The sequence below is a fragment of the Cebus imitator genome, unplaced genomic scaffold, assembly GCF_001604975.1.
Source record: "Cebus imitator isolate Cc_AM_T3 unplaced genomic scaffold, Cebus_imitator-1.0 Scaffold39, whole genome shotgun sequence".
In the NCBI taxonomy this organism is placed as follows: domain Eukaryota; kingdom Metazoa; phylum Chordata; class Mammalia; order Primates; family Cebidae; genus Cebus; species Cebus imitator.
The window spans coordinates 7,415,290-7,440,355 of NW_016107354.1; the positions used below are offsets into that span (position 1 = coordinate 7,415,290).

The 25,066-nt window shown below is 52.8% G+C and overlaps 1 protein-coding gene across 1 annotated transcript in view; it reads left to right on the forward strand.

Annotated features, from left to right (window-relative positions):
- Nucleotides 1-25,066, forward strand: part of OTOG (otogelin) — a 104,812-nt gene that overhangs the window by 44,085 nt on the left and 35,661 nt on the right. Inside the window, exons 24-38 of the mRNA XM_017525822.2 lie at nucleotides 660-767; nucleotides 5,525-5,663; nucleotides 7,318-7,452; nucleotides 7,737-7,883; nucleotides 8,186-8,305; nucleotides 10,119-10,235; nucleotides 10,939-11,095; nucleotides 13,752-13,778; nucleotides 16,258-16,425; nucleotides 17,690-17,968; nucleotides 19,980-20,097; nucleotides 20,809-20,888; nucleotides 21,339-23,125; nucleotides 23,870-24,038; nucleotides 24,410-24,555. Coding sequence (XP_017381311.1) covers nucleotides 660-767; nucleotides 5,525-5,663; nucleotides 7,318-7,452; nucleotides 7,737-7,883; nucleotides 8,186-8,305; nucleotides 10,119-10,235; nucleotides 10,939-11,095; nucleotides 13,752-13,778; nucleotides 16,258-16,425; nucleotides 17,690-17,968; nucleotides 19,980-20,097; nucleotides 20,809-20,888; nucleotides 21,339-23,125; nucleotides 23,870-24,038; nucleotides 24,410-24,555 — 3,697 coding nt within the window. The remainder of the gene's footprint in view (nucleotides 1-659; nucleotides 768-5,524; nucleotides 5,664-7,317; nucleotides 7,453-7,736; nucleotides 7,884-8,185; nucleotides 8,306-10,118; nucleotides 10,236-10,938; nucleotides 11,096-13,751; nucleotides 13,779-16,257; nucleotides 16,426-17,689; nucleotides 17,969-19,979; nucleotides 20,098-20,808; nucleotides 20,889-21,338; nucleotides 23,126-23,869; nucleotides 24,039-24,409; nucleotides 24,556-25,066) is intronic.

Consider the following 25,066-nt stretch of genomic DNA (forward strand, 5'->3'; position numbering starts at 1 on the left):
TGGGCAATAAAAATGCGGCGTCCACTCACCCTCTGCGCTTTCACTGGGAGCTGCAATCCTGAGCTGTTCCTAAACGGCCATCTTGGATCCTCCTCCCCAAAGTTTGTGTTCTTAGCCCTGCTGCAGGCTCTATCCTGTTGATACCTGGATCTAGCCTGTTGCTGTGGCCTGAGAGCTTTAATAAATGCCCTGAGACATCCTTGGCTCTGACCTGGGAGTGGTCAGATTTTGTGGAAACCAGACTAAAAGACGGCAACGCTGCATCTTTGGGGCCTGTGATCCGAGAGCTCCATGAACAACCTGGGTAGGAGGGTCAGTGCCCATATCCATGGCCTGTTCATTAGTATACAACTAGTGCCTAAGGAGCAACTGGCATCCCCCTGGCCAGTAGGACTGTGGCTGGTAGAGGTAAGCCTCGCTTCCTGATGGATGACTGAAACTTCCAGGCTGGGCCTAGTCCGTTACTGGTTTTTCCAATTACCAAGGTGCCTCTGAACCTCACTGGGCAGCTGCAGGATGGGCAGTAAATACACAGTCAGCATCTTCTAGGGTAAATGCTGGATGCCACCTCTGAGCATCCAGGTTTAGGCAGGGTCCTCAACAGATGGCAGCTATGGGAAGGGTGCTCTCCTGACCGCCTGCTTGCTGTGTGCCTACAGTCTGCTCAGACACGGGGATGCATGTTTTCTGCCAGAGGAGTGCCCCTGCACTTGGAAGGGGAAGGAGTACTTCCCTGGGGACCAGGTGATGTCTCCTTGCCATACCTGGTAAGTGAGGGCCCCAAGCAGGCTTTGCTTTTTTGCTGGGAGGGGGCATGGATATGGACGCACGATCGAGTGTATAGTCTAGCATTCCCCTTTCATTATGTTTGTATTCATGTTGTGTGTTTGTGTGTTGTGTGTGGTATAGGGGTTTGGGTACACATGCAAGTATATGCATACAAAGGAAAACATGAATGTGTTTGTTCAGTTATGTATATGAATGTGTATATATGCATATTTGTAACCATGACAATTTGTTTACATATTTATATGAACATATGAGTGTGAGTGCAACTCCAAAATGCATATGTGCATATGTGAACATACATGTACATGGATATACATAAAAAGGCAGACATTCACAAATCTCAATATGTTAGTGAATATATACAATTAGAAATTTGTATATGTAGACAGGTGTGTTTATATATATTTGTGTGCATTAGGATCCATTTAAAATATGTGGACACGTATGTGCAAAGTGTGTGGATAGATGTGTATATTGGTTATACGTATTTGTATTCACATGTGAGTGAAAATATCTGTGTAAGTGTGCACAGTGCTTGCCTGTGCAGAGGTACATTCTTGTGTACGAAAGTACATGTGAGGGTATTTGTTCAGTAATGTAAGTGCGCATACATGGGAGTATGTACACCTGGAGTGGATTCTATGGAAGCAGACTCCAGGCTAGTTCTGCAAGGCCTGTTCTAGGTCATGCAGTGGTGGGTAGGCAGTGGGTAGACTCAGCTTTCTGATAGGGAGAATGCTGGGGGAGGGGGTGAGAAATGATAAATGTGCCCTGATACTAGAGAGTAATCCCAGTACCTGTTCCAATTTCGAGAACCAGCTAGGGGCAGCCTGACGTGAGCAGGAAGCCCCTGGCACTGGTACTCCAGGGCCCAGCAGAAAAGCTCAGAGAGGTTCTAACTCGGAGACCCATCCAGCTAGCTGGAGCATGGCCCCAGTCCCTGTCCCATGCTGGGATTGAAAGCACCCTGTTTCTGTGGCCTGCAGGATGGCCATAGTGTTTCTTTCTGTGTTAGAAGCAGGGTCACAGTCAAGCCCATCTGCTCCAAGGCTGGTTTCCCCAGATACATCCGAGTGTGCTTGGCAGGTCAGAGCCCTGGCTGTTTGACCCCAGAAGTCCCTGGGTGTAATGATAAGACACAGACCTCTGCACAGGCTGCGTGCTTATTTTTTCATGGGATTTTGTTGACTGTGGTGAGCCAGAGCTGACGAGGGATGCCGGGCACATGAGGCGAGAGACTGGGGCTGGCTGGCCTGGGTTTGCCCAAGGGTGCTCAGGCCCTGAGACAGAGTCACTTCCATCACTTCACTGGACTCCAGCCCTGGTAGCAGCACCCTCACCCTCAGGCAGAGAATAGGTAGCTGAGTTACGTTGAAACTTCTCCTGTGTGTGCAATGTGCTCAGAAATCAGATCCAAATCAGAGGTGGTGAGAAGACTGGAGCCAAGGCCAAAGAGCTGGGATAATTTAGGATTTGGAACTCTGACTTGAGAAGGTATCTGCCTTCACAGGAGAGGCTGTGAAGGGTGGGTGTCCTCTCTTCTATAGAAAACTAAGAGATAGGTGGGCAAGTTTTTACTTTTTAACTCAGTTGTGAAAATTCTACCTCCTATTGCATGGACAAACCTTGACATTTGCTCTCGGAGGACCTGCCACTGTGGCCCAGATTCCAGCTGCTCTCCCTGGGGAGGTGGGTCATGCTGGTGCCACTCAAGCATTTCCTGGGATCTGTGTACAGAGCCTGGCTGCCCATCTCTCCCCAGCTCTGTGTTCTGCGTCGCCACTGTCGGCAGCATGGTCAGCCACGGTGGGAGTATTCCCAACACTGCCTTTATGGCTGAGTCATAGGTCGTGTTGGTGGGTGAGTGACTGGATGGATACACAGGCTTAGGAAGCTGTGGAGTCAGTGCATGGCCGAGTGTGTCTGTGGCATGTGACTGGAGAAAGCCTGCTCCTCGTTGCTGTCAGACACGACGCCTTGACTTCCTCCCCCTTTACTTCCGAAGATTTTGGCGCTGAGCTCTGTGGCTCTTTCCAACCCTACTCCATCCCTAATTCTTGGAGAGCTTAGTATCTGTTTAGAGGTGCTTCTAGTATCTCCCAACATATCAGTTTCTTCATCCTCTCTTTTCCAAAGACCTTTCTCCATCCTAGTGGAGTGAGGGGTCATCTTGTAGATCTTGTCATTCCTAGCAACTCACCCAGCCCATGCCCCAATGTGTCTCACCTCACCTTCTGCCCTTCTACTCCACTCCCTGTCATACCCTGACTCCTTCAATCCTGCAACCCCACGGAGATTTCTCATCCACAGCCCCTACCACCTCTCTGCTGCCTCTCACCTGCTTGATGTCTCCCTTCCCTTTGCCTCAACCTGTGGTCCAGAACCATAACCACTTCCTTGATGCAGCCCCACTTCTCTTCTTCCTCCTGCTTTGCCCTACTTGTTTGGCAAAACCACAACCGTGGTGACATCCACACCTTTACTTCCTTTGTGTCTGCATTCATGAAGCTGAATGCAACAAGAGGGATGTGCAAAACCCGGCTGCCAGCTCTCATTTAAATTCATGGACTCAGAGCCGTCCAAAAAGGCCCTCAGGGTGATGGGATCTCAGACTATCTCCTGGGTCTGCTTTGCTCTTTCATCCTGCTAGGTAACTATTCCACTCTTTCTCCTCTCTCCTCAAAGCCCTGATGCCTCCCCCCCTCTCATTCTCTTCTGATGATCCTGCTTCCTATTTCCCTGAGGGAACTAAAGCCATGAGAACTTTCCAGGCTCTGTACCCATGGATTCTGCCTGTATAACAGATGGACTAAGTGGCCATGTTCCTATCTAAAGCCAATTCTTTCACTTGTACTCTGGGTCCCATTTCCTCCCTTGCCCACCCAAGGACATCACTGCAGCATCTCTCCCCCTTTTCCCCCGTAGAAACAATTTGACATTCCGTACTGGGTCATCCCTATTGTGTAAAAATATATCGTTTGAAAAGCTTTCAGTCTCCTAGGAACTGCTCCATTCCTCTGCTTGCCTTTTATTGCAAAAGCTCCTGAACACTTTTTCTGTATTTGCTGTTTCAAGCTCCTGTTCCTTTAAGCCCTCTCGGTCAGGCATTTTCTCATCATTCCATTGACAGTGTTCCTGCCAAGGTTACCAGTAGCTTCCATGTTGCCATATCCAGCTTTCCTTTCTCAGCCCTCACTTTCTTAGACCTGTGGATGGCATTTGACACAGTTGATCATGTTTCCATCATTCCCTCCTTTTTGATACTTTCATTCATGTGGCTTCTGGGACACCACCACCTCTTGCTTTTCCTCCGACCTCTCTTCCTGCTCCTCCTCAGCTTCCTTCATTGGTTCTTCCTCTTCTCCATCCTCCTCTGTATTTACACTTACTCCCTTGGTGAACTCACCCAATCTCATGGCTACAAAGCCCATCCATAAGCAGAGGACGACCAGATTTCTACCTGTAGTCCAATCCATGCTTCTCAACTCTAGACTCACACATCCAACTGCATAGTTGACATCACCGTATGTGTGTCTAATGGATGTCTCAAACTGAGCATGTCCAGAACTGCACATCTGATCTTTCCCCTCAAACCTGCTTCTCCCTCAGCCTTCCCCATCTGAGTTGATGAAGACTTCATTCTTCTAGTTACTCAGGCCAAAAAAATCTGGAGTCAACCTTGAGTCTTCTCTCTTACTACCTATATCCAGCCAGTCTGCAAACCCCTTTGATTCTACCTTCAAAATACACACAGAATTTGACAATTTCTCACTGTCTCCACTGCTGTTACCCTGCTCCAAGCTGTCACCATCTCTTCCCTGATGTGCTGCAGTAACCTCCCAACTGGTCTTTCTGCTTCCCATTGACCCCCTTGAGCTTAGGCTCAGTGTGGCAGCCAGAGTGGAACATAAATCACATCATGTCATTCCCATGATCAAGTCTTCCAGTGCCTCCCTCCCTCATTCCTAGCAGGCGCTAGCCTTCCTACAGTGGCCTTATTGGACCCATGTCATCTAACCCTCCATGGCCCCTCTGAATTCCTCTTCTACTCTCTTGCCCTTGCACTCTCCATTCTAACCATCTTGTCTCCCAGGTGTTCCCAGGGCCTTTGGAGAGACTGTACCATTTGCCTGGAATACCCACAGAGCTAACTCTGTCACCTCCTTTAACTCTTTACTCACATGTGCCCCAACCACCCTATTTAAAATTGTAGCCCACTCCACCAGCATTCCCAGTGCCCTGTATCCTGCTCCCCCATAATACTCATTGCCTTCTAACTCACTATAGTACATAGTTGCTCTGCCTTATTATTTTTTGTTTAGTATATATCTTCTGCCTCTAGAGTAAGCATTTCACAGAGGCAGAGTTTTTTTTTTTTTTTTTTTTTTTTTTCACTGATGTATCTCAAAATTTTGGAATAATGCCTGGGATATGGTAGGCACCTAATGTTTGTTGAATGAATGAATAAGCGAATGAACAGACTGGTAAAGGGAGTATGGACTTTGGAGTTAAATAGATCTGTGTTAAACATCAGGTCCATTGTTTATTGGCTGTGTCTCATAGCCCTCTGAGCCCTGGTGTCTCCTGCATGGAATCACAATCCTGCCCTCCAGGCTCCTGTTAGAGGTCGATGATGTTTGTTGACCCCTTAGCGTAGGGACATGCTGTGCATGCATTAAATAGGCAATGGCCCTGTCGTGAGTATTCAGATATGGGGTGGGTGTGTGCGTTTCAGTGTGTGCCAGCGGGGTTCATTCCAGTGCACCCTCCATCCTTGCGCCTCCACCTGCACTGCCTATGGAGACCGGCATTACCGCACGTTTGATGGGCTCCTGTTTGACTTCGTGGGGGCATGCAAAGTGCACCTGGTCAAGGTGAGTTCCAGGATGTGTCTGCCCGGCTGGCTCCATGTGGACCTGTCAGGGCATGCTGGTGCTCTGGACTGCAGTCTGCTGCAGAATTGGGTGGTCGGGGATCTAAGCCCTGAGGTGGGGCTGTCTAGAGACTGGAAGAAGTGCTGAGACACAAACTCAGGGCTGGACGGAGCTCACCAGTCCTGAGATACTGCACTGCCTGTCTGCTCACTGTTATAACCTTGTTCTATTGGGTCCCAATGCTTTTTTTCTGCCTATACTGGCAAGAGCTAATGCTTTCTGAGCTTTTGTTATATACCTAGGAGTCTGTTGAGCCATATTTTGTGGATTATTTCACTTAAATATCACAGCAGCTCTACAAGGTAGAGTTTATGAATCCCATGTTATAGATGTAACAACTCAGGCTAAGGGAAGTTAGGTAACATGCCCAAGTCACACAGCAGTCAGTGGTAGAGCTGGGGTCAAGTTTGACCAAGAAATCTGACTGGAGAGGTGGTGTGCTTAAATGAGTCACAGGTTTTAGTTTTCAGCTCACCTGAAGGAAGAAAACTGGTGATATGGGGGCACAGTGAGGGTGGGATCCCTCCCCCAGGAGGAATGTGCACTGACATGGTGGAGGAGTGTCACAGACACTCCTATCTCTTAATAAGAGTAACACCAATAATAAAAATAACAAGTAATACTAATAAAACCTTTTATGGAAGAAATCTTACCTATAGGGCAGGCACTATACTGGGATCTTTCACATAATTGCAGTAACTCTGCAAGATAAAGATTACTGACCTCATTTTATTTAAAGAGTTTTAAAGGTTAATGCATGCTCTTCACCAACATTTAAAATATTATACAAGTGTATATTAAAAACAAATATTCCCCTTCCCACCTCTTCTGTTCCTGTCTCCTGTTGAATAGCCACTCCAAACAGTCAGGGATGAATCCTGCAAGACCATGTTTCTGTGAGACATGGTCACACACACACACACACACACTCACACACACTTTGTTTAGTTTATATGAATAATATTCTACAATGTGCTTTCTTCATTTACTAGGAAACCTTGACTTGATTTTATATAGTCAGTGCACACTTTTTTCTTTTGAACAGCTGTGTAGAATTCTACAGAATTAATGTCCTCTAGTTTGTTTTATTTTTTCCCATTGATGGACATTTAGGTTGTTGCCAATATTTAAATGCTGCAGTGAATACCTGTGTGGATGTATCCCCAGGTTCTTAGAAGTGGAATTCCTGTATAAAAAGCTATGTGCATTTAAAATACTCAATGCCAGCAAATTGCCCTCCAAAAAGCTTACCCTAGTGTCAAGAATGTATGTGAGACAGTACTCTTCCCCAAACTCTATCAACACAATAATCCCTCATTATATTATTGAATTTATTGAATAATAAATGAATGTATTATTAATACATTCATTTCTCAGCTATTTTGGGGAGTCACTACATGCTAAACACTGCACTAGGCATCCAAAACCAGAACAGCTTCAGAGAACAGAAGTCGCCCAAAGTCACACAGCTCAGCTAATACAAAGTAGAAGTGGATTGAAAGCCACTCGGAAGTGCATGTTCCTCCACCTGTGTGCCTCTCGGCAGGATCTCTTTTCTCTCTTGTTTTATTGGACTCACTTATTTTCTCCTCAGAGCACATCAGATTTCGGCTTCTCTGTGATGGTAGAGAATGTGAACTGCTACAGCTCTGGCATGATCTGCAGGAAATGTATTTCCATCAACGTTGGGAACTCACTCATTGTCTTTGATGATGACTCCGGAAATCCTGTAAGGCTCAGTACCTGTGATGGTTGTGTAGACAATTTACAGGTTACCAGGGGTTGGGGCAGAAGTGGGCTGAGGCCTGGCTTCCTTACCACAGCAGTTTCTCTTGGAGAGCCACTGAGTTAGAAGCCCAGACTGAATTCCTTGGCTGGGATCAGAAACACAGAGGCCAATGTCAGGATATGAGGGAGACAGAGGTGTTGGTGAGAACCTGGCTGCAGGCATAGCTGACCTGGGCACTGGGGGGCACTTGGGTACTGAGGTACTGACCATCTCTGTCCCTCTAGAGTCCAGAGAGTTTCCTGGATGACAAGCAGGAGGTCCACACATGGCGAGCAGGATTTTTCACACTGGTGCATTTCCCACGGGAGCACATCACCCTCTTGTGGGACCAGAGAACCACAGTGCACGTCCAAGCTGGGCCTCAGTGGCAGGTACTCATATAAGCAGTGACCCTCATGGGATCCTCTGCCCCTGCCTGGGGTTGAGCCAAGCCCTAGCTGTCCTTGGGTGAGCTGTACCCTCCCTGAGGAGCCGAGAAGAGCATGCCTCTGTCCTCCCCTCCACGCTGCTCCGGGCCTCTTCTCCTCTGGCATTGCCCCATCCTTCTTCAAACTGTGACTTCAGCAGTGGTTTCTGTGTCAATGATAGACCCCTGGGCTCATGGAGACACCTCTGCCTGTGGCTCATCTCCTGGCATGCTTGCATCTGACCATGGTGTCCTCTCTCCTTTCAGGGCCAGCTGGCAGGCCTCTGTGGGAACTTTGACTTAAAAACCATCAATGAGATGAGGACCCCGGAGAACCTGGAGTTGACTAACCCCCAGGAGTTTGGCAGCAGTTGGGCTGCAGTTGAGGTAAGGCCTCTCCAGGCTGGCTCATGCCCCTCACTCAGATGGGCACCATCAGCACTGGACTGGCCCCAGGTCAGAGAAGAGGGATGCTGTTGTGAGGCTTCTCCTGCAATGCTCTCAGACTTTGACTGCATCCCTAGCCCCAAACTCTGTCCTGTGGCCTGAAGATCATGCAGCCTCTTGTCTCACAAATCCAGCTGCCAACCCTACCCTGGACCAAGTGCTGGTAGGGTGGTGGGGAATTGGGAAGGTGATAAAGTCTGTTTCAGGAGAGATGGTCACTCATCACTGATGCCCTCCAGTGCCTGGCACTAGGTCTGGCATAGAGAAGAAACCAAGAGAGACTGAGGTGGTTTGAGGCAATCAGGGAAGTCTTCCTGAAGGAGGTGAGACTGATGCTGGCACTTAAAGTCTGGGCCATGCTTAAATTGATGAATATATCAGAGAGAAGTTCTCTGAGAGGGAGGGCAACACTAGCAGAGGCAGAAATGAGGGGGCTGCCCCAAAGGACAGTCTTGAGAGACGTCTAACTGAGGCTGCCAAGCTGCGACCTGTGGGGGAAACACTGAGTTGAGAGCAGGAGACCTAGGTTCTTGTCTTGAGTCATCCATTGACTTTCTGGATGACTTTGAGCAAGTCCCATCTCTGCAATCCTCTGTGAAGAGAGGGACTGGGCCAAGAGAAGGATGATGAGTAGATTTCACTTCATGTGACAACTCTGATTGGCCAAAAGAGGCTGCTGGGGAGCTATGTTGAGAAATATCCAAGATCTGTGTCAAGCTCAGCCGGAAGAAGGACTGTGATTGATTATTTATGTCTGCCATGGGAGCAGCAGTGGACAGTGGTGATATGAGTGCTACATATTTGCCTTTCTTAGACTTAGTGATCTTAATGCCCTGCTGGGAAGTACACGGAGATGAGCCTATGTAGACGGGAGTAGGGGGAGCAGTTGGGTATAACTGCTCCAGGTGGGACAAGGCTGTTCCCACAGCCTCTGAAAAGTGTGCCCTAACCCACCCCCATTTTAGAGAAGCTCAGTAGGTGACTAACCCTTGTTGTCCCCACACCCCCATATACATCATATTTCTCTCTTGCTAATCCCATTGGGCATACCATGGGGCTCTCCAGTGAAAATGTAGTCTAAGAAAGGAGATTCAGCAGTCATTGAAAAAATCTGTCTTAGTTATCCACTGCAAAGCAACAATTTTATAAGACTTAGTGGCATTAAATAACACACATATATTATCTCAGTTTCTGTGGGCCGGGAGTCAGGGCATGGCCTGACTTGGCTCTCTGCTTAGTGTCTCACAAGCCTGCAGTCAAGGTGTCAGCCAGGGCTAGGCTCTCACGGAGGCTCCACTGGGGAAGGAGTTGCCTCCCCACTTGCTCACATGGTTGTTGGTCACATTCAGCTCCTTGCAATTGTAGGACTGAGAGCTTTCATTTTTTTTTTTTTTTTTTGGCCAGTTTTTGGCAAGAGACCACACTCAGCTCCAAGAGACCACTGACACTTCCTACCATGTGGGGTACCCCAACAGCCAGTAAGGGAGAGACTCCAGCAAGATGGGCTCTGGGATCTCATGTTGGGAATCATGTAATCACATACACATGGCTACATCCATCCCATCACCTGGGCCCTATTCTGTTGGTTTGAGGCAAGGCATAGCTCCCTTCCACACTCAAGGGGAGGGGATTTTACAAGGACATGAATATCAGGAGGCAAGCATCATGGCAGCTACCCTAAAATCTGTCTGTCCCGTCAGGCAACAGGCATTCGGCAAGTAGGGAGGTCAACAGACCTGCCTTTGCCCCTTAGTGCCCAGACACCCTTGATCCTCGGGATACGTGTGTCTTGAATCCTCTCCGAGAACCATTTGCCAAGAAGGAGTGCAGCATCCTGCTCAGTGAGGTGTTTGAGATCTGCCACCCTGTGGTGAGTGGACCCCAGCCTCGGCCCCTCCCAAGCCCCCCTCCACTCTCCTGGGATCCTTTCAGCTCTCAGACTCCCCTATGTCTCAGAAGGGACAGCTCAGATCTACAGGAAAAATCTGCCCAGATCTGCCATTCCCTTGCCTCCAGCCGGCTCGAATGAGTCCGTCCTTTTCCCTAGATGACCAGGCACAGACAGCCAGGCAAACAGAGCTTGTACCCTTTTCAAGCCCATCTTGATCTGGCTCTTCCTTCTTATCACAAGGTTCTAAATAGTGGACCCAAAGCCCTCATGCTGAGGCACCACCTATTGCCTGTTCTGCCTCAGTGCATGCAGAGAAGGCTGGAGCTCAGCATTGCACAGCACCCTGCAGGACTTGAAGGCTGCTGTCAGATTGGCCTTGGCTGTCTCTGGCCCCGGCTGAGCAGTTCAGGCTCTACCCCTGCTCAGCCACTCTCAGCTCCTGGATCAAACAGCCCAGACTCTGGAGAGGAGAGAGCTTGATTCTCAAAAGTGGGCATCTGCCTGGTCCATGGAGTTGTCATTTCCTTGGGAGCTGGCTGTCCTCCCTTCACACCTCATGAGACAGGACAGTTCACCGTGCCCCGTGGTCCCTTCATGTTGGTGCTGGGAGCCTTTAGCTGAAAAGCTGCAGATCTGACATTTGGGATCCATCCTCTGACATCTGACTTCTGATCTTCTCCAGGTTGATGTCACCTGGTTTTACTCAAACTGCCTGACGGACACATGTGGCTGCAGCCGGGGTGGTGACTGTGAGTGCTTCTGTGCCAGCGTCTCTGCTTATGCCCATCAGTGTTGCCAGCACGGGGTGGCTGTTGACTGGCGAACCCCGCGCCTCTGCCGTGAGTGTCCCAGACAATCACCCGAATGTCCCCTGTGGGCATACCCTGGAGGCATCGGAAGTCTGTCTGGCATTTACTGAGTACTTAGAATGTAGCAAGCACCAACTGCTTTGGGCATGTTATTCGGTGACTTCTTACAACTACCCTTTGAAACAGGGCTATATATTTCCTATTTTACAGTCGAAGAAACAGCCTAGAGAGAGATCAAGTAACATGCTCAAGGTTAGTGGTGGAGCCAGGGTTCATCCCTAGAGAGTCCAGTGCAAACCTGTGCTCTTAGCCACTTTGCTGGAAGAATCAGGAGCCTAGACCTAGAGCTGCCACTCGCAAGCTGTGTGACTTCAAACAATTCACCCAGCCTCTCTGGGGTTCCGTTTTCTCGTATGAGGAACAGAAATAGACCTGCCCTACCAGGTTGATTCTGAGGACCAAATGGGATGATGAATGTAGAAATCCTTTGTCAGCTGAGGTTTGCAGGTCCCATGAGGGGCAGCACAAATGATTAGTTTCTTCAGAGCAAGGGTGGTCTGCAAATGCTTTTCACTGCACAGTCCTATCAAGTAAAATCATTTTGTGTACATACATATGCACACATACATATGTACCCATAGATGTGCATCCATAGTTATACTATTAATGTAAAATACATGAACAGATTTAAGAATAAATATTTAAAAGATGAAAGAAAATATAAAGGAGTCTAAATTAGTCATTGATTATTTTTTATTTATTCCTGCATACCAAAGGATTTTCTTTGTGCAAGCACCTTGCTTTGGGGAGCGATGGCCATAACATGGCCTTGTGCTTTGGGGTCAGACTGACTAAGTTCGAACCCCAGCTCCACCAGTTGGCCTGGGACATATTCCTCACACTCTGAGTCTCTTCATCTGTAATAGAGGAGTGAAGATAACTGCTTCTACCTTGTAGGGTGCTGTGAGGTCTAAACAAGGCAATGCATGTACAGCACTTGGCACAGTGCCCTGTGCTAATTTGGGGATTGTTGTCATTTTTTCACGGATAACCAGGTGCTGGCATGTCCTTAGCCCTGGGGCCTCCAGACAAGATGCCCCAAGAAGAAGGTGGAGCCAAAGGACATTTGCAGAGCGTCCACTGTGTGCAGAACTTGTGCCTATGTGCTTCCCTTCATTTAATATTCAAGGCTAGGGGAAGGGGATTGAGGCACTTACCTGCAGTTCAAGGTTTCGGGGGCACCAAAAATGCAGTAATCAAGATAAATAATATTTTAATGTAATATTTCTTTAAAATAAAAATTACTGCAAAAATACTGTGATGAACAAACTATCCAAGAGCAATAGTATGAATTTCTCCTTTTGTCTCAGACTCTACTGGAGCTCAGTGGAACACTGTTAATGATCCTGTCTTTGCTTTTAAATTTTGATATTTTCATCATGAATTTTTTGAATTAATTTTGATGTCCTAAAAATATTGCATTAAATATTATTTATCTTGATTGCTGAGATTTTTGGTAGCCCCTTAAATTTCACATCCGAGTTGAACAGGCTGCCTTACCCTGGTCCAGGCCCTGGCCGGTCTGTGGGGCAGATGCTAGTAGTGGTCCCGCTTTAGAGGAAGGCACTAAGTTTCACTGACATTCAGTAACTTGGTCCAGTATGCACAGTTGATGAGTGAGGGAAGTGAGATTTGAACTCAGGTCTGACTCTAGAGAGCTGGCTTTTTAATGACTCTTCTTGACTACCTCCCCTTGACTGGGTACATCCTGGAAGCCAGAAACTTGGCGATTTTCTAATTTTCTTGTTCAGCCTTCTGAGTCTGCAGATGGAGGGAGAGGCAGGCACGAGCCTGTAGCCATGCGGCCATAAGGGCCTGACTCCTTATGCTCTTTCTGGAGGGTGACCCCAGATGCATTGACCTTGTGGTCTGGAGTGTGGAGTGAGTTGGCGGCTCTCTTCAGATCATGCCTACGTGTGAAGCATGCTGCTTCTAAGCTTTATCCTAGGTCCATCGCCTGGCTCCTCATGGCTTTGCTGCTGGCTTTAGGGATCTCCTGTGAGTTCCCAGACACACCCCGGTGAACTGAGGAGTCTACGCCCCAGGGGCCAGGGGAACAGGCTGTGGTGCTGATGCTGACCACTAGAGGGCGCGCTGAGCTCATGCTTACAGGAAATTGTCACGGCTTGGCTGGTGGAAGCAGCGCTGTAGTGCAAGTGGCTTGAAAAAACTGGGGGTGCTGCGGGCTCCTGGTCCCCTTCCCACCCAGGTCTCTTGGAAGACCAACCTCCATCTTGTGCTTACCTCCCTCTGGGGGGCCTTCCGCAGCATTTCCGATTGAAACTCCACTCCTTGGTTCTAATCTTGCTCTTTGGCACCACGCAAAATACACCCACTTCTTTCCAACATTCATTCATTTGTTTGTTTATTTACTTGACTCATTGCTGAGGTGCCTGCTGTGGGCCAGTCTTTGAGACTTGTGCTGTCTGCCCATAGAGGAACCATTTTATCTCCCCTACTTAAGATATCTGCATCCATGACCATCCCCGAATCTTGGCATGTGCAAGGCAGGCCAGGCCCAGCACTGGGGGAAGAAGGGAGGCTGGGGTGCTGGGGGCCTTGGCTCTGTCTGTCTGTTCCAGGCTGTGGGCCGGCTCTCAGGAAGTCTCTGTTCTCTCTCTTTCAGCGTATGACTGTGACTTCTTTAACAAAGGTAAGACCCTCCTCCCCATGTAGAGCCTCAGAGGCCCAGGCACTGCCAGCCACGCCCTGATGCCACACAGCATTAGCCATCTCGTGGCACTGCTTGCCCTGGAAGAGCCATGACCCAAGCTGGGAGGGCCCCATCATGCAAAGAGAGCCCCGACAGTGCAGGACCCGGGGATGTCCTATGCCTCTGTCCTCAGCGTTCCTGCATCCCCTGGCGGGGCCCAGGCAGGCTGGCTCCTGGTGACCGCTCGGCCTGGCAGCCCCACCAGGAAGGAAAAAAAACCCTTTCACACCAACGCACTGGCTCCTCCGCCTTCATAAGCTAGCTCATCAGGCCCACAGAATGTCACCTTGGGTTCCCTGAAGATTTGCTTTTGGCAAAAGCAGACACAAACTGCCCTTTCTGAGGGTGGGTGGGACAAGACATGTGGCCTGCCACATTCATCTTCAAACTCAGCCAAGGTTGCAGGGCACCGGGAGATGCTCTGAAATCTAGATTAACAAGGGTGAAAACACAGGTCATAACCAAAGACCCAGCGGAAGTTAATGTCCAGTTTAGAGCCAATTCATCAATTTAATCACTGGGGTTGGGTGGGTGGGTGGAGAAGGGCTGCCCAGGAGTAGTTTTTTTGCATGGAGCTTCATCCATTTGGGCCAGGATCAGACCGTGGCGGAGTGAGATGCTCATCTTTTCCTCAATGCTGCTGGCCTTTGACTTCCAATGCCCGACCCTCCTGGGAACTGTGCCGCCAGGAGCAGGCCTTTGTGGGCAGAGACACAGGGCTTTGTCCTCAGTTGCCTGCATTATCAGACTTGGCTTGAGAAACCTCACCCTGGCAAGAGCATAATGGGTGAAGTGGAAGAGAACGACTGGAGACAGGGTACCATCTGGGGGCCTGTGAGATGAGGGCTGGATGAGAGTGTAGATGAGCCTTCAGGGGACTGCAGTTCTGCCAAAACGCTAGGCCCCAGGGGCTTTTGACAGTGCCACACCTTCAGCCCCTAAAGGAATGAGCCTGCATTGGGGGAACTGCGGTCCCTGGGACAGACAGGATCTGTCTGACATCAGGCAAGACATTTCAGCAAGACGGTGCTGCTCCGTTTTCGCTCTTTCATGGCATTTTGGGTGGCAGTAACTGGCAAAGGACAAGCTGTTTCTAGCATCCTCCACCTACCCACCCACCCACTCACCCATCCTTGCTCCGTCCTTCTACTAGCATTTCCTCTGGTTCAGGCTGGCTGGGTGCTGGGAAGTCAGTGGTCCATGAGTCCTGCCACAGCAGCGTGTGGAGCGGGCTCACACCGACTCTCTAGCACCCATTGCGTTCCTAACTCCGCGTTCAGTTGGTAGTTTCCAGTCGACCCCTGGTGGGAGTGTTTACACCATGGAAACCCACAAGCCCTAGAAACCACTTTTTATTTTTTGAGAGCCGGATGTTAACCATTGGTCCTCACAGCACTGCCCACCTCCCGTCTAGTGGGGGTGACGGATGTGGACCTCCCATCCAGGTCCTCATCAGAAGAGTGGTGACTGGTGTGTGCCATGCTCCACGGGCTGGTGGGGTGCAGAGGAGCGAGGACAACATTTGCAGGAGGGGGTGCAGGGAGAGCTTCACGAGGAGGTGACATTTGAGCTGGGCCCCAGAGGTTGAGTAGGCGTTTGCCAGGCACACAACGGGGAGGACTACTCTGAGTGGGTGGAACCGTGTGATGGGACGTGAGCTGGGAAATAGCACCATTGCTCCTTCCAGGAAGAGCAGGAGAAGTTCAGCGTGGCAGGAGCCAGGGCGTGGGGGCACTGGGGGCTCAGGGCAGAGACTGAGGGCTGAAGGGCTCCTGAATTCTAGCTGGGCTCTTCAGAGTCTGTCCTGAGGGCCATGGAGAGCCATTGCTGCACCCCAGCAGGGGACATGGCTGGGAAGGCAGCTCAGCAGCCGTAGGGAGGAGGTCTTGGAGGGCAGGGGCACAGCAGAGGCAGGGAGACCCTGACAAAGTGATCATCTAGGAAACCCGTGCTCCGTGCCAACCTATACTCACAACCGCAGGAATTCTAAAGACTCAAAAGTGACACATGTTTGAAATAATTAGATAAACACTAACATGTCTATCGTCCCTCAGGCCTGGGGTGGGCAGAGAGCAGGTCTGATGTCTTCTTCCAGAGGTGGCTGTGATGGTGAAGTGTCAGGCGGTGGGGAGACACGGGGGGCCCAGGCGCTCCTTGTGGATGGCCTTCTCCCTGGCTCCCTGTGAGTGATTCAGGCACTGTGCAGAGGGTCTATTCCTTTCAGGGCTGGCAGCCTGGGATCCCGTCCCTTCCTTCTCAGGGTCATCAAGGTCTCTGGGACCTGGGATGAAGGAAGCCATCAAGAGTTCCTCCTTCGTAGCCTCCCCTCCCACTGCACTGCTGCCAAGGGGTGGGGCAGGAGGTAGGGGTGGCGGGCAGGCCAGGGAGGCCAGGCTGCTGATGGGCCTCTTCTCTCCAGTGCTAGGTAAGGGCCCCTACCAGCTGTCCAGCTTGGCAGCCGCTGGTGCCCTAGTGGCCATGAAGGCAGTGGGCGATGACATAGTCCTAGTGAGGACAGAGGATGTGGCGCCAGGGGACATTGTGAGCTTCCTGCTGACAGCTGCTCTGTACAAGGCCAAGGCCCATGGTAAGGCCCACCCCAGTCCCACTTCAGCTCTTCTGGGAGGGAGGAGGGTGCTGGAGGAGGGGAGGGTACTGAGGCGGTAAGTATCTGTAGTGGCCAGAGAAATGGGAGCTCCGGCAAGTGGCCCTTTCCCAGTTGAGATGGTGCTTCAGGGTCAGCTTCCTATCTGCTGCAGAAACACTCTCCACCTGCTCCCCTAAACACCATGCGTCCAAGGCACAGGTGTGTCTCTATACCTTGCTGTATGCAATAGCTGCGTTCCAGAAAAGCAAGTGGCAGCTCTCCCTCTTCATGCTCCTCCTCCTCCTTCCTGTCTTCCTCTCTCACCCTCCCTCCCTCTCTCCCTTCTTCCTCTCCTTCCTTTCTCCCTCCATCTCTCTTCTTGCCTCCCTTCCTTTCACTGAGCCCTAATCCCATGCCAAGCACAGAGCTGGGTACTGGGAAATCAGGGATACAAGAGACACAGTCCCGCCCATCAGAAGTCCACAGTCCCATCCGGGGAGACAAACAGGCCCAAAGGCAGTCACAGCACCTATGAGAACACTGGGGAGGGCCCCCACTCAGTCTTAGAGTCTGGAGAGGCTTCTTAAAATAGGGGATGTTCCCTTGAGTGTGAGAAGGAGTCAGCAAGGAGAACTTACTTACTTGGTAAGCTAAGCTCAGGAGTTGGGACTTTATCCTGAGGGCAGTGGGGAGCCATGGAAGAGCTTTGAGGAGGGGAGGGACATCCTGGCTCCTGCCCAGCCCCAGGCACTGCCAACACCCCCAGCTATGGGTGATGTCCATGGTGGTGTGAGCCTGGGGGAAGTAGGTGGTACTCGGCAGAATCGAGTTGCCACAAGAGGAGGCCTGGGAGTGAGGAGCCAGCCTGCCCCGCACATCCAATGCAATACAGCCCCATCAGGGCAGCTGCCTCTGTTGTATTCACTGCTGGATCCTGGGTGTTTAGAATAGCGCCTGGCACATTGAGGGCACTCAAACGTGTTTGTGGAAGGAGGGAAGAATGAAAAGAGGGGTGCAAGGGGGAGGGAAGGAGATAGTTCAGCTACTTTCCTGAGTCTCAGCAGTTGGGTCTCTAAGTGTCTGCTCGCCCTCAGGTGGGGATGGTGTGAGCAGAGGGGCAGCCAGCAGGCAGGGCCCTGCTGGTCTGCACGTGTGCTGCTGTCTGAAGTCACTGAGAGAGCAGACGTGTGCCAGGATGCTGTCCTGAAGCCCACCCAGTCTGGACCTCTCCCTGCACTGACTCTCCCCATGTGGCTTTCTGCAGACCCAGATGTGGTGTCCCTGGAGGCAGCAGACAGACCCAACTTCTTCCTGCACGTCACAGCCAACGGGTCTCTGGAGCTGGCTAAGTGGCAGGGCCGCGACGCCTTCCAACAGCGTGCCTCCTTCTCGCTGCACCGGGGGATGTGGCAGGCAGGCCTGGTGGCCCTGGAGTCCCTGGCCAAGCCCGGCTCCTTCCTCTATGCGTCGGGCCTGGTGCTGTCCCTGCGGCTGTATGAGCACACGGAGGTGTTCCGCCGGGGTACACTCTTCCGCCTTCTGGGTAGGTGACCCCTGCCATCGCCCTAGGCCCCTTGGCCCTCTCAGCCCACTGCTCTCCCTGCCCTTTCCCCACCTCACCCTTCCAATTGACCCCAAGAGGCAGAATCCTCCTCCTGGCACAGGGGGCCACACGGTGCCACCCTGAGTTGAGAGGTGGCCCAGCCTTCACGTTGACGGCCTAGGGAGTCACGAGCAGTGTGGCTTGGGGTCCAGTCAATTTCCCGAGTCCTGCCAACTGCCACAGGCCAATTACACGGTCTGAAAACACAGTAGCCTTTGTGAAAGTGGGGGAGACATGATCCTGGCTGCAGTGTGCGTGGCTGCTGGCTGTTTTCTTGCTGATGGGGTCACATGCCTGCCCCATGAGTTCAAACTGCTACATGGGACACAGGTCTGGGGACCAGCAGCCTCATCTCTCGATGGAAGGCTCAAGCCTGTGGACAGGAATGGGGCAACTCCCCGACCTTCCATCAAGGCCAAGAGGGGGTATTTGTGTCTGTGGACGGATCCACTTGCATATACACACATGTAAATGTGTCTCTTCAGCCAGCCTCTTCATTTCATCACCCACCACACCCAAGCCAGGGCTGGGTGAGCTCGTTCTTCCATTCCGCGGCCAGTTATCGAGTCCTCCCTGGAACTTGACATGGGACAGATTTATCACTGGCCATGATGACCAGACTCGCTAATGATAGGAATACCTGTATCCCTCTCCAGAAGACCCTAGGGCAGAATGGCATGAGCCCAGGCTTTGAAACTGGACAGCCTTGGGTTCGAATCCTGACCCTGGTCTTAGACACTTAGAGGAGAGCCCCCATCATGACTTGGTTTCTTCATCTGTGAAATGGGGATGTTTGTCTTGGAAGTGTGCTGTGAGGACTGGCTGTGTCTCCCGGGCTTTGCCCTTGGCCTGGCACATAGTAGGTCCTCCCCAGCTGTAAGTTCTGCTCTCTAGGCTTTTGGAAAAGCAGGTTCCTTCATAGCTGGCAGCAGTGTACGGATTAAGATGTCTGGAGGGGCTGCCAGGGTGGGGCTGCTCCCTGGAGCCTGCCTCGGAGCCTGCCCACACCTCCCTGCCCAGCTGTGTGTCTAGAACTGGCCACTCGTGCCGAGGTAGTCTGGGGTCTACTTGTCTGCCTCCAAGCCCCCCATATGCTGCAGACTATTCCCTCATTTATCAAGGTGCCTGCCACAGGACCTCTTTTGAGAACATCTCTCCTGAAAACCTTTCATTTTCCCAGCATCATCTGTGCCTGGGTTTCCTTCTCTCTAAAGTGGGGGTGATACTAGCGCCTGCTTCGTAGGACATTGGTAAGGCTGAATGAGAAAATACATGTGAAATGTTTCAGGTAGCACCCGGTGCTGTTTAAGAGCTAGCCCCAGCCACCTGGAGCAGTGAGGGTGGTGCTCACACGACCTGCACCCGTTCTTTCCTTAGGCCCTGAGAGGCTCTTCAGGGTGTCCTCTGGGAACAGAGAGGGCTGAGCCTGGGGAAGAATACCTCCCTTGTCTCTATGGGGCCAGGTGCCCAGGAAGGCCTTGGGCTAGAGGGGAGGGATCTCCCAACGTCTCCCTCACCCTGCAAAGGAGAGCCTCTTGCCTCCGTAGAGGTCTGCAATGGCCCTGCTAGAGGGAGGGCAAGGAGGTTACTGTGTCCTGGGGTACAGGGCAAGCCTGAGCACCAGGGTCCCAGAGGGGCAGGGTGGGTGGCAGGGTAGCCCAAGGAAGAGATGGGGGTTCCAGGCCCTTTCTTTGGCCATCCATCGAAGCCTCGGCCGGAGCTTCCCTGTCCTCGGTCCTGCATTTAGCTCCCAGAGCCCTATCCCCAGGGTCGCCCAGGCACTCACCCCAACCACCACGAACGCAGTTTTCTCCTTAGCGTGGTGTTTTCCCCCTTCACTTTTCCTGAATGGGTCAATTTGTCCCCTCCACAGGATGGGGGGACAGGGCTGAGCTCTGGGTCTCCTGTGTCTGCACCTGCCCCCGAGTTGCTGCCCCATCTTGCTTTTTAGATGCCAAGCCCTCGGGGGCTGCCTACCCCATCTGTGAGTGGCGCTACGATGCCTGTGCCAGCCCCTGCTTCCAAACCTGCAGGGACCCACGGGCAGTCAGCTGCCGGGACGTACCCAGGTGAGGCGTCAGGGACTGTGGGAGTCAAGGTGTGTGCGCCAGTGTGTGTATGCACTCACATACATTTGTGCATGAATGTTTCGTATGTTGAGTGTATGGGGATGTGTGTACCAGGGTGACTGTGTCTTTCTATATGTGCACATGTGTGAGCATATGTGAGTCTCTATTTGTGCATGATGTGCATGCGGCAGAGCCTTGTGTGTGTTTGTGAGCAAGGTGTTACAACTGTGCATTCACTGTACACAGCTGCATGAATGCAGGTGTTGTGTGCAGCTGTGTGTGTGTGTGTGAGGGCATATACACTGATGTTTGTGGCAGCTTCTGTGGATGTGTACGTATGAATGTGTAAAAATTTTGGACTTCCACAGGGTTGGAGGGGGTATGTTGGGCCACATGAGAATACGTCCAGGCAGACACATGTGAACATGTTCACAAGTGTGTGCACAAATGCACCTTGCTTGTGTGTGTGTTTCCCTCTCGGTCTGAGGGGTAGGAGTGTGTGGAGTGTGCCGCCTACATATTTGGGTGTGTGTGCGCCTGTACACATGTGACAGCATCGCTATGGAGGGTCGTGTGTCTGTACACGTAATAAGCACGTGTGCACACACACGTGTGTCATAAGAAAGGATAAGGCCTGTGCTCAATCAAGGGAAAAGGAGGCGGCCTTCCCTGTATTTCAGGCCACTAGCTTGCTTTCTGCTCTGTCCTCAGGGTAGAAGGCTGTGTCCCTGTGTGCCCCACTCCCAAGGTCCTGGATGAAGTCACACAGAGATGTGTCTACTTGGAGGATTGTAAGTGGCTGGGACTTCTCGTCCCCCCCTTGGGTTTCCTCTAAGTCCCTAGGGTCGCATTAAACAGTCATGCCCCAAAGCTCCCAGGTCCCAGAGAAGCAAGATCAGCACGGGGACCTCTGGAAAGAGTCACAGGCACCAGAGGCACAGGCTTCATCTGGTCTATTTGCCCCATTTCACAGAGAGGGAAAATGAGGCCCAGAGTGGGGTCACATGGTGAGAAGGTGGTGCAGTCAGGCTTAGATCTGAGGTCTCCTGGCTCTGAGGTCAGGGACTGAGGTCTGGGGCAGAGTCCTGACCTGCTGACTTCTCCTGGCCATCAGAAGCTGCCCTCACCCCATCCCCAAGGGTGCCAGTCCTCAATCCCCACCCTATAGCCCTGAACAGCAATGACCCCCACCTTTGAGTGGCAGTTACCCTACCTTCTGAGCACTTCTCTTGTCCCCATAGGTGTGGAGCCAGCAGTTTGGATTCCCACAGAGGCCCTTGGCAATGAGACCCTCCCTCCCAGTCAAGGGCTGCCCGCTTCTGGTGATGAGGAGCCGCAGCTGCCACAGGAAAGCCCCAGGACCCCCACCCACAGGCCGGCCCTCACCCCAGCCACCCCGCTCACCACAGCCCTGAATCCACCAGTGGAAGCCACTGAGAAGCTAGTGGGGTCTCCAGGTGCCACCCAGTCCACTCTGCAGCAGCCTCTGGGGCTCACTGCATCTCAACTCCCTGCCCACCCCACAGAAGCCCCAGCCAGCAAGGGAGTGACTGCCAGCCTCCTGGCCATCCCCCGCACCCCAGAGTCCTCATCCCTACCCACTGCACTGCAGACACCCACACCTGGCATGGTGTCGGGTGCCATGGAGACGACAAGGGTGACTGTGATCTTTGCAGAAAGCCCCAACATCACAGTCTCCTCCCGGTCGCCCCCTGCCCCTCGATTCCCGCTCATGACCAAGGCTGTGACAGTCCCAGGCCAGGGCTCCTTGCCTGTTAGGACGACACCCCTACAGCCCTCCTTGACAGCAAGTCCCTCCTCCAGACCCGCGGCCTCCCCTGGAGCAATCTCCAGGTCCCCCACCTCCTTGGGATCCCACAAGGCTGTGCTGACACCTGAAGTAACTAAGGTCATAAGCAGGACAGGGGTCCCCCAGCCCACCCAGACCCAGAGTGCTTCAAGTCCCAGCAGCCTCCTAACCATGGCTAGAACAGCAGCAGAGCAGGTTCCCATCAGTCCCCTTGCAACCAGCAGCGTGGAGCTGGAGCTGTCCACAGAGAAGGGCGAAGCGGGGTACAGCCAGCCCACAGGCTTGCCTGCCTCCCCACAGCCACACCCACTCCCCACTGCACTGCCCCGCCCAGCCCAGCATACCGCCACAGCCACCAGGCCTCCAGCTCTGCCCCCAGGGACTCCAGCTGCCACCAGCCTGTCAACAGTCACTCATGGGCTGGGAGCCACACCCTTGGTGTCCCTTGAATCAACTCGTCCCTCCCAGCTCCTCTCTGGCCTGCCTCCCGACACCAGCCTGCCCCTGGCCAAGGTGGGCACATCTGCCCCAGTGGCCACACCTGGCCCCAAAGACTCTGCCATCACCACTCCACTCCAGCCACAGGCCACATCACTTGCTGTGGCCATGACTCTGGCTGCTCAGACGCTTAGCCCAGCACTGCCTCTCACTCCAGCTGCAGTGGCCCAGACACACCCACCTGCCCACACAGCACCCCTGGCAGCAGGCACAGCTCCAGGCCTGCTGCTGGGAGCCACCTTGCCAACCTCTGGAGCCCTGGCCGTGGCTGAGGGCATGGCCTCCATGGTGTCTGTTGCCCCGCGAAAGAGCACCACAGGGAAGGTGGCCATCCTGTCCAAGCAAGTGTCTCCACCCGCCTCCATCTATGGCTCTGCCCAGGGTGGGCCCACAGAACTCATGCCTGCTGTGAGCCACCCTCTTGCTCCCTTGGTGACTGAACCCGAGGGACCCCAGGCAGGCACAGCTCTGCCAGTGCCTACATCCTATCCCCTGAGCCCTGTCTCAGCTAGGACAGCCTCCCAAGAGAGCGCGCTGGTTCTGTTGCCTCAGCTGGCTGAGGCCCACGGAACCTCGGCAGGGGCTCACCCCCCAGCAGAGCCTGTGGACAAGGCCACCACAGAAACATCTGGGCGCTCAGCCCCAGCCCAGAGCATCGTGGAGGGTTTGGCAGAGGCCTTGGCAACCACCACTGAGGGCAATGCATCCACCACCTGCGTCGTGAGTGATTTGTCAGGGTTCTGGCCACCTGTATGTGCCTCTTCCCTTTATCCCTTCCCTCTTCCCTGCTAGATGGACTTTTAGTCGCTTTCCTCATTCCTGCCCCAAGCTCCAGGTCCCTGAAAAATTCTCCAGTCTCCCGTTGGCCCCTTATACCGTACCAGGTTTCCGCCTTGCCCATCTAGGCCCTGGAGAGCTGATTGGATGGCCTAGTGTGGTGCCCAGGTGACATTGTGGGTATGCTGGTGTGTGCCTTTTGTGCCTGTGTGCCTGTGTGAGACTGCTCTGCTCTGTGCATTTGTGTTCACATGTGTGACATGGCATAAGCGCTCGTGCATCTGCATGTGTTCTTGTGTGTGAGATGTGTGGTGTTTGAGACACCCTCATGTGCAGCTTTGTGAGAAACTGCGTACATGCATGCACTGGCTTGTGCAAATATGCTAGGGTTTCTGTGAGTGTGAGCTAGTGTGTATACATGCCTGTGTACCCAGACCTCTCAGCAAAGGTCAGGCAGATCTGCAGAGGTCTCAGGAAATCAGTCCCTGACCCCCAAGCTCACACTAAGCACAGTGCCAGGCCCCAGATGGCTTGTTGCTGGGTGGAGGGTGGAGGCATCGTTCCCCAGAGGTCCTCTGCCCCGCTAGGACCTGCATGTGGGAAGGATCTGGTGCCCTCACGGCTTGCGGGGTGGGGTGGGCGGTGGCTCCTTGATGGGCACTCATACATCCTCCACTCTGTGCCCAGCCAATCGCCGAGCAGGACTGCATCCGCCACATCTGCCTGGAAGGCCAGCTGATCCGTGTGAATCAATCCCAGCACTGTCCCCATGGCGCTGCTCCCCCTCGCTGTGGGATCCTGGGCCTCGCCGTGCGGGTGGGTGGGGACCGCTGCTGCCCACTCTGGGAGTGCGCCTGTGAGTCATGGGGTCAGCAGAGCCTCCAGCATCCTCACTGTATCCTTACCCAAGCATGACCGCCACCCCTGATCTGTGTGCCCCAGACTCCCCTCCCCCGATCTGTGTGCCCCAGCCTCCCCTCCCCCTGATCTGTGTGCCGCAGACTCCCCTCCTGGCCATGGCTGAGGACTCCTGTGGGAGCCCGAGCTGGCAGATTTCCTATGCTTGGGACCTCTGATCTGTGTGATGCCTCCTCTGAGCCACCTTCCAGACCCCAGGGCTCTGAATCATCCAGGAAGGGGCCCAGGCACCTGCCCCATCTTGCTAGTCTTGGAGGCCTTGGTCTTGGAGGCATCCACCGGTTCTTCTTGTGCCGTGCCCCCTCCCAGGTCGGTGCTCAATCTTCCCAGACCTTAGCTTCGTGACCTTCGATGGAAGCCATGTAGCTCTGTTCAAGGAGGCCATCTACATCCTCAGCCAGAGCCCAGATGAAATGGTCACTGTCCACGTCCTGGACTGCAAAAGTGCCAACCTGGTGCCTGCCCCATGCCTCTCACCCTGCAGGGGACTAGGAACTGGACTAGGATAAGAGGGAGATGGAGCAGTGAGCCAGGGTGGCGAGGACAGATGTGTCCTCTGTCTCCAGGAGTCTCTTGGAATGGGCAAGGCCTCCCAGGTGATGGCTCCCTGGGAGACTGGGGAAAGAATTGAGTGGAGTACACCACCTCCTGGCCCCAGCCTGTGCCATTCCCAGCTTGTGTCAGCTTCCTGCCATGTAGGAGGGATGGCATGAAGTGCAGAGGAGCTGGGATGTCACACCAAGGGTGTGGCCCGAGGTCTTGGGTGATGGCTGCAGGGGATCTCCTACTAGGATGTCCCCATAAGCCAGGTGGAAGGAGGCAGCTTCTTTCTCTTCCCCCCTTCCCCCCTTCCCTCCTTCCCTCCTTCCCTCCTTCCCTCCTTCCCTCCTTCCATCATTCCCGCCTTCCCTCCTTCCCTCCTTCCCTCCTTCCCCCCTTCCCCCCTTCCCCCCTTCCCCCCTTCCC